This window comes from Heptranchias perlo, unplaced genomic scaffold (assembly GCF_035084215.1).
Source record: "Heptranchias perlo isolate sHepPer1 unplaced genomic scaffold, sHepPer1.hap1 HAP1_SCAFFOLD_623, whole genome shotgun sequence".
In the NCBI taxonomy this organism is placed as follows: domain Eukaryota; kingdom Metazoa; phylum Chordata; class Chondrichthyes; order Hexanchiformes; family Hexanchidae; genus Heptranchias; species Heptranchias perlo.
The window spans coordinates 69,987-78,750 of record NW_027139648.1 but is presented as its reverse complement, the minus strand read 5'-3'; the positions used below and the strand labels follow the sequence as shown (position 1 = coordinate 78,750).

Sequence of the window (8,764 nt, the reverse complement as noted above, 5' to 3'; positions counted from 1 at the left end):
GTGTCTGAGTGTAAATGGGGAGAGGTGGGTGAGAGGGTTAATCCCCCTCCGATAGGGAACAGGCTGCCCGGTGTCTGAGTGTAAATGGGGAGAGGTGGGTGAGAGGGTTAATCCCCCTCCGATAGGGAACAGGCTGCCCGGTGTCTGAGTGTAAATGGGGAGAGGTGGGTGAGGGGGTTAATCCCCCTCCGATAGGGAACAGGCTGCCCGGTGTCTGAGTGTGAATGGGGAGAGGTGGGTGAGAGGGTTAATCCCCTCCGATAGGGAACAGGCTGCCCGGTGTCTGAGTGTAAATGGGGAGAGGTGGGTGAGAGGGTTAATCCCCCTCCGATAGGGAACAGGCTGCCCGGTGTCTGAGTGTAAATGGGGAGAGGTGGGTGAGAGGGTTAATCCCCCTCCGATAGGGAACAGGCTGCCCGGTGTCTGAGTGTAAATGGGGAGAGGTGGGTGAGAGGGTTAACCCCCCTCCGATAGGGAACAGGCTGCCCGGTGTCTGAGTGTAAATGGGGAGAGGTGGGTGAGAGGGTTAATCCCCCTCCGATAGGGAACAGACTGCCCGGTGTCTGAGTGTAAATGGGGAGAGGTGGGTGAGAGGGTTAACCCCCCTCCGATAGGGAACAGGCTGCCCGGTGTCTGACTGTAAATGTGGGGAGAGATGGATGAGAGGGAAAGGCTGAACAGACTGGGGCTCTTTTCTCGAGAAAAGGGAAGACTGAGGGGTGACCTGATCGAGGTGTTTAAGATTATGAAAGGGTTCGACAGGGTAGACGTAGAGAAGATATTTCCACTTGTGGGGGGAGACCAGAACTAGGGGGGGCCATAAATATAAGATAGTCAGTGATAAATCCAATGGGGAATTCAGGAGAAACTTCTTTCCCCAGAGAGTGGTGAGAATGTGGAACTCGCTCCCACAAGGAGTAGTTGAGGTGAATAGTGGAGATGGATTTAAGGAGAAGCCGGATAAACACATGAGGGAGAAAGGAATAGAAGGATAGGGTGAGAGGGTGAGATGGAGTAGGGAGGGAGGAGGCTCGTGTGGAGCACAAACGCCGGGATAGACCAGATGGGCCGAACGGCCTGTTTCTGTGTCGTACGTCCTGTGTAACTCGATGTGACAATCAAACATACTTTACAGCACTCAGACCAAAGCCACAGGCAGTGCTCTGATTCCCAGTAACGGCAGTTATTGTGTAGTCAAAGGGACCATTAATAATTGACAGTGAGCACATGTCTGAGACTTTTCCCAATTGGTGTTCCTCACAGCGAGAGGAATCTCAATGTCGGATAATCAGTTCCATGTCACTCCAACTCGACCTTCAGGAGAAGGATTTCAGTCTGTCCCCCGAGTGCTGTCTTTCTGATCTTTTCCTTTAATTAACTTCACTTCATGCTTCTCGAAAGGCAGCAGGTTAGAACATCCATCATTAAACACTCCCAGGGCAGGTACAGGGTTAGATACAGAGTAAAGCTCCCTCTACACTGTACCATCAAACACTCCCAGGGCAGGTACAGGGTTAGATACAGAGTAAAGCTCCCTCTACACTGTCCCATCAAACACTCCCAGGGCAGGTACAGGGTTAGATACAGAGTAAAGCTCCCTCTACACTGTCCCATCAAACACTCCCAGGGCAGGTACAGGGTTAGATACAGAGTAAAGCTCCCTCTACACTGTCCCATCAAACACTCCCAGGGCAGGTACAGGGTTAGATACAGAGTAAAGCTCCCTCTACACTGTCCCATCAAACACTCCCAGGGCAGGTACAGGGGTTAGATACAGAGTAAAGCTCCCTCTACACTGTCCCATCAAACACTCCCAGGGCAGGTACAGGGTGAGATACAGAGTAAAGCTCCCTCTACACTGTCCCATCAAACACTCCCAGGGCAGGTACAGGGTTAGATACAGAGTAAAGCTCCCTCCACACTGTCCCGTCAAACACTCCCAGGGCAGGTACAGGGTTAGATACAGAGTAAAGCTCCCTCCACACTGTCCCATCAAACACTCCCAGGGTCAGGTACAGGGTTAGATACAGAGTAAAGCTCCCTCCACACTGTCCCATCAAACACTCCCAGGGCAGGTACAGGGTTAGATACAGAGTAAAGCTCCCTCCACACTGTCCCATCAAACACTCCCAGGGCAGGTACAGGGTTAGATACAGAGTAAAGCTCCCTCCACACTGTCCCATCAAACACTCCCAGGGCAGGTACAGGGTTAGATACAGAGTAAAGCTCCCTCTACACTGTCCCATCAAACACTCCCAGGGTCAGGTACAGGGTTAGATACAGAGCAAAGCTCCCTCTACACTGTCCCATCAAACACTCCCAGGGTCAGGTACAGGGTTAGATACAAAGTAAAGCTCCCTCTCTGACTGAATTTGCTCTCATTTAATTGGGGGTTGAGGAGTTTGATCATTCTGGCCGAGAACATACCTGTTTTCCGTTAATCAATACCCTTCAACTGACAGATCAAGAGCAGAATGCATGACCCAGAAAATATCCATAAAGTTTAGAACTGAATTATAAACATCCTTAAAACAAGATGAATCTTTAATCTTGACACATTTTTCAATAGATTAATGATGTGTGCTAAATATATCTACAGACAACAGACAACAAGAGATCTCAAGGGCATTCAGTTACACGACTGATGCTTCTCAGTCCCTCTGTCTCTGGGAAATATCTGTACACTGACTGGTGTCTCTCAGTCCCCTCTCTCTCAGGGAGATATCTGTACACTGACTGGTGTCTCTCAGTCCCCCTCTCTCAGGGAAATATCTGTACACTGACTGGTGTCTATCAGTCCCCTCTCTCTCAGGGAGATATCTGTACACTGACTGGTGTCTATCAGTCCCCTCTCTCTCAGGGAGATATCTGTACACTGACTGGTGTCTCTCAGTCCCCTCTCTCTCGGAGATATCTGTACACTGACTAGTGTCTCTCAGTCTCCTCTCTCTCAGGGAGATATCTGTACACTGACTGGTGTCTCTCAGTCCCTCTGTCTCAGGGAGATATCTATACACTGACTGGTGTCTCTCAGTCCCTCTCTCTCAGGGAGATATCTGTACACTGACTGGTGTCTCTCAGTCCCCTCTCTCTCAGGGAGATATCTGTACACTGACTGGTGTCTCTCAGTCCCTCTCTCTCAGGGAGATATCTGTACGCTGACTGGTGTCTCTCAGTCCCTCTCTCTCAGGGAGATGTCTGTACACTGACTGGTGTCTCTCAGTCCCCTCTCTCAGGGAGATATCTGTACACTGACTGGTGTCTCTCAGTCCCCTCTCTCTCAGGGAGATATCTGTACACTGACTGGTGTCTCTCAGTCCCCTCTCTCTCAGGGAGATATCTGTACACTGACTGGTGTCTCTCAGTCCCCTCTCTCTCAGGGAGATATCTGTACACTGACTGGTGTCTCTCACTCCCCTCTCTCAGGGAGATAGCTGTACACTGACTGGTGTCTCTCAGTCCCCCCTCTCTCAGGGAGATATCTGTACACTGACTGGTGTCTCTCAGTCCCTCTCTCTCAGGGAGATATCTATACACTGACTGGTGTCTCTCAGTCCCTCTCTCTCAGGGAGATATCTGTACACTGACTGGTGTCTCTCAGTCCCCTCTCTCTCAGGGAGATATCTGTACACTGACTGGTGTCTCTCAGTCCCTCTCTCTCAGGGAGATATCTGTACACTGACTGGTGTCTCTCAGTCCCCTGTCTCTCAGGGAGATATCTGTACACTGACTGGTGTCTCTCAGTCCCCTCTCTCTCAGGGAGATATCTGTGCACTGACTGGTGTCTCTCAGTCCCCCTCTCTCTCAGGGAGATATCTGTACACTGATCGGTGTCTCTCAGTCCCCTCTCTCTCAGGGAGATATCTGTACACTGACTGGTGTCTCTCAGTCCCCTCTCTCTCAGGGAGATATCTGTACACTGACTGGTGTCTCTCAGTCCCCTCTCTCTCAGGGAGATATCTGTACACTGACTGGTGTCTCTCAGTCCCCTCTCTCTCAGGGAGATATCTGTACACTGACTGGTGTCTCTCAGTCCCCTCTCTCTCAGGGAGATATCTGTACACTGACTGGTGTCTCTCAGTCCCCTCTCTCTCAGGGAGATATCTGTACACTGACTGGTGTCTCTCAGTCCCCTCTCTCTCAGGGAGATATCTGTACACTGACTGGTGTCTCTCAGTCCCCTCTCTCTCAGGGAGATATCTGTACACTGACTGGTGTCTCTCAGTCCCCTCTCTCTCAGGGAGATATCTGTACACTGACTGGTGTCTCTCAGACCCATCTTCCTTTAATAGTGATTTCAGTGTGTGCGTGAGCCCGGGTGTGAAGGAATGTTCCTTTAATGGTGATCGCAGTCACACAGATCGTTTCCTTGGGAGTCCTGTCAGTTCTGCCAGGCTGCTCTCAATTTAATTCTATCCCCATTCAATTCAAGTGTCTCTTGTGTTGTCGGCTGTCTCCTGCGATCCTGAAGCTTTGATTCATTCTCAAAAACGGGGATTATCGAGCCACAGGGGCTGGTTGTCAAGGCAACAGACACCTTTTGAGCTTCTCTTATCAGTCGGGCTGAGGTTAATTAATATCGGGCTGCAGCGAGACTCCAGGATGTTACCTGCTCACTGCCAGGAACACATTGCTCCATCTCAGTATCAGCTCCCGGGGTGTCTCTGCTCTCTTACCACCGAGACAGGAGGTCCTGGGACTCGAGACCCATGATCCAGAGACTCGAGCCCCATAATCCAGGCCCACGCTCCCCCGGTGCCCGTACCGAGGGAGTGCCGCACTGTCGGAGGTGCCGTCCCTCGGCTGAGACGTTGAACCGAGGCCTCGTCCGTGCGAGGGTCCCGCCCCCCCGGCCGCTATTGGAGGGACAGCGGGCGATGGCGGGGGGGGTTTCTCTCGGTCACCTCCGTCGTTCTGGGCTCGTTCTGGAACCCCTGGAGAAAATCTCAATCGTTGGCCGCTCTCTGACCTCAGGATGTGCCTGAACCCGGTTGACCTCGGGGTGTGCTCGAGCTTGGTTGACCTCAGGATGTGCCGGAACCCGATTGCCCCCCCCACCCCGGTTGCCCTCAGGATGTGCCTGAACCCGGTTGTCCCCCCACCCCCACCGTTTGCCCTCGGGATGTGCCTGAACCCGGTTGACCTCAGGATGGTCCTAAACCTGATTGCCCTCAAGATGTGCCTGAACCCAGTTGCCCTCAGGATGTGCCTGAACCCGATTGCCCTCAGGATGTGCCTGAACCCGATTGCCCTCAGGATGTGCCTGAACCCGATTGCCCTCAGGATGTGCCTGAACCCAGTTGCCCTCAGGATGTGCCTGAACCCGATTGCCCTCAGGATGTGCCTGAACCCGGTTGCCCTCAGGATGTGCCTGAACCCGACTGCCCTCAGGATGTGCCTGAACCTGGTTGCCCTCAGGATGTACCTCAACCCGATTGCCCTCAGGATGTGCCTGAACCGAATTGCCCTCAGGATGTGGCTGAACCCGATTGCTCTCAGGATGTGCCTGAACGTGGTTGCCCTCAGGATGTGCCTGAGCCCAGTTACTCCCAGAATGTGCCTGAACCCGATTGCCCTCAGGATGTGCCTGAACCCGATTGCCCTCAGGATGTGCCTGAGCCCGATTACCCTCAGGATGTGCCTGAACCCGATTGCCCTCAGGATGTGCCTGAACCCGATTGCCCTCAGGATGTGCCTGAACCCGATTGCCCTCAGGATGTGCCTGAACCCGATTGCCCTCAGGATGTGCCTGAGCCCGATTGCCCTCAGGATGTACCTGAACCCGATTGCCCTCAGGATGTGCCTGAGCCCAGTTGCTCTCAGGATGTGCCTGAACCTGATTGCCCTCAGGATGTAGCACAACCCAATTGCTCTCAGGATGTGCCTGAACCCGATTGCCCTCAGGATGTGCCTGAACCTGATTGCCCTCAGGATGTGCCTGAACCCCATGACCCTCAGGATGTGCCTGAACCCGGTTGCCCTCAGGATGTGCCTCAACCTGATTGCCCCCAGGATGGGCCTGAACCCGATTGCCCTCAGGATGTGCCTGAACCCGGTTGCCCTCAGGATGTGCCTGAACCCGACCGCACTTTGTCTCGAGCCTGGCCTTAAAGGGACAGGCCGCACTCGGAGACACGCTTAGCAGCTGAATACTACGCCAGGCGAGACACGAGAGGGTCGGGGTGGGGGAGCAGACGGGGGAGCCCTCTTTAAAACAGAGCTGCCCTCCGACTGGCCAAGATCAAGGAGTGCGGGAGGAGTGGGTGGGGAGGAAGGGTTGGGGGTAAACGGGGGACGGGGAGTGGGACGGGCACGGAGTGACCTCTCGCCAACCTGAGTCTGCTCTCCTTCTTTCTCCCTTTCAAGGTACTTCGCCAACATCAGCTGGGATGGGAAGGATTTCTCCTTCAATGCAGACGGATACCTCGTCAATCCCTCCATGGTGATCCTGGCACTGAACCGGAAGAAGGAGTGGGAGATGGTAGGTCAACGAGGGGGCAGCGAGGGGGTCACACGCCAATTATCTGACCCAAAGTCAGTTCCAAGTCTCTCCTTGAAGCGAAAGGGTCCTGAACACGGGGGGAAGCTCAGAGAGGGAGCACTGGAAGATTCGGGAACCAGGAGATACAGAGTGTGGGGCATCAGGAACAATCAGGAACCAGGGGACACAGAGTGAGGGGAATCAGGAACATTCAGGAACCGGAGGACACAGAGTGAGGGGAATCAGGAACAATCAGGAACCAGGAGATACAGAGTGAGGGGAATCAGGAACAATCAGGAACCAGGAGACACAGAGTGAGGGGAATCAGGAACAATCAGGAACCAGGAGAGACAGAGTGAGGGGAATCAGGAACAATCAGGAACCAGGGGATACAGAGTGAGGGGAATCAGGAACAATCAGGAACCAGGAGATACAGAGTGAGGGGAATCAGGAACAATCAGGAACCAGGAGATACAGAGTGAGGGGAATCAGGAACAATCAGGAACCAGGAGATACAGAGTGAGGGGAATCAGGAACAATCAGGAACCAGGAGACACAGAGTGAGGGGAATCAGGAACAATCAGGAACCAGGAGAGACAGAGTGAGGGGAATCAGGAACAATCAGGAACCAGGAGAGACAGAGTGAGGGGAATCAGGAACAATCAGGAACCAGGATATACAGAGTGAGGGGAATCAGGAACATTCAGGAACCAGGGGATACAGAGTGAGTGGAATCAGGAACAATCAGGAAACAGGAGATACAGATTGAGGGGAATCAGGAACATTCAGGAACCAGGGGATACAGAGTGAGGGGAATCAGGAACAATCAGGAACCAGGAGATACAGAGTGAGGGGAATCAGGAACAATCAGGAACCAGGAGATACAGAGTGTGGGGCATCAGGAACAATCAGGAACCAGGAGATACAGAGTGAGGGGAATCAGGAACAATCAGGAACCAGGGGATACAGAGTGAGGGGAAATCAGGAACAATCAGGAACCAGGAGATACACAGTGAGGGGAATCAGGAACAATCAGGAACCAGGAGATACAGAGTGAGGGGAATCAGGAACAATCAGGAACCAGGAGATACAGAGTGAGGGGAATCAGGAACATTCAGAAACCAGGGGATACAGAGTGAGGGGCATTAGGAACAATCAGGAACCAGGAGATACAGAGTGTGGGGAATCAGGAACAATCAGGAACCAGGAGATACAGAGTGAGGGGAATCAGGAACAATCAGGAACCGGAGGACACAGAGTGAGGGGAATCAGGAATAATCAGGAACCAGGAGATAAAGAGTGAGGGGAATCAGGAACAATCAGGAACCAGGAGATAAAGAGTGAGGGGAATCAGGAACAATCAGGAACCAGGGGATACAGAGTGAGGGGAATCAGGAACAATCAGGAACCGGAGGACACAGAGTGAGGGGAATCAGGAATAATCCGGAACAAGGAGATACAGAGTGAGGGGAATCGGGAACAATCAGGAACCAGGGGATACAGAGTGAGGGGAATCAGGAGCAATCAGGAACCAGGGGACACAGAGTGAGGGGAATCAGGAATAATCCGGAACAAGGAGATACAGAGTGAGGGGAATCGGGAACAATCAGGAACCAGGGGATACAGAGTGAGAGGAATCAGGAACAATTAGGAACCAGGGGATACAGAGTGAGGGGAATCAGGAACAATCAGGAACCGGAGGACACAGAGTGAGGGGAATCAGGAATAATCCGGAACAAGGAGATACAGAGTGAGGGGAATCGGGAACAATCAGGAACCAGGGGATACAGAGTGAGGGGAATCAGGAACAATCAGGAACCAGGGGATACAGAGTGTGGGGAATCAGGAACAATCAGGAACCGGAGGACACAGAGTGAGGGGAATCAGGAATAATCCGGAACAAGGAGATACAGAGTGAGGGGAATCGGGAACAATCAGGAACCAGGGGATACAGAGTGTGGGGAATCAGGAACAATCAGGAACCGGAGGACACAGAGTGAGGGGAATCAGGAATAATCCGGAACAAGGAGATACAGAGTGAGGGGAATTGGGAACAATCAGGAACCAGGGGATACAGAGTGAGGGGAATCAGGAACAATCAGGAACCAGGGGATACAGAGTGAGGGGAATCAGGAACAATCAGAAACCAGGGGACACAGAGTGAGGGGAATCAGGAATAATCAGGAACAAGGAGATACAGAGTGAGGGGAATCAGGAACAATCAGGAACCAGGGGATACAGAGTGAGGGGAATCAGGAATAATCAGCAACTAGGGGATACAGA

The 8,764-nt window shown here is 52.7% G+C and overlaps 1 protein-coding gene across 1 annotated transcript in view; it reads left to right on the top strand.

The window, feature by feature from the left end:
• Window positions 1-8,764, top strand: part of LOC137317654 (glutamate receptor ionotropic, NMDA 2D-like) — a 113,324-nt gene that overhangs the window by 40,932 nt on the left and 63,628 nt on the right. Inside the window, exon 3 of the mRNA XM_067980824.1 lies at window positions 6,367-6,481. Within this exon, the coding sequence (XP_067836925.1) occupies window positions 6,367-6,481 (115 nt within the window). The remainder of the gene's footprint in view (window positions 1-6,366; window positions 6,482-8,764) is intronic.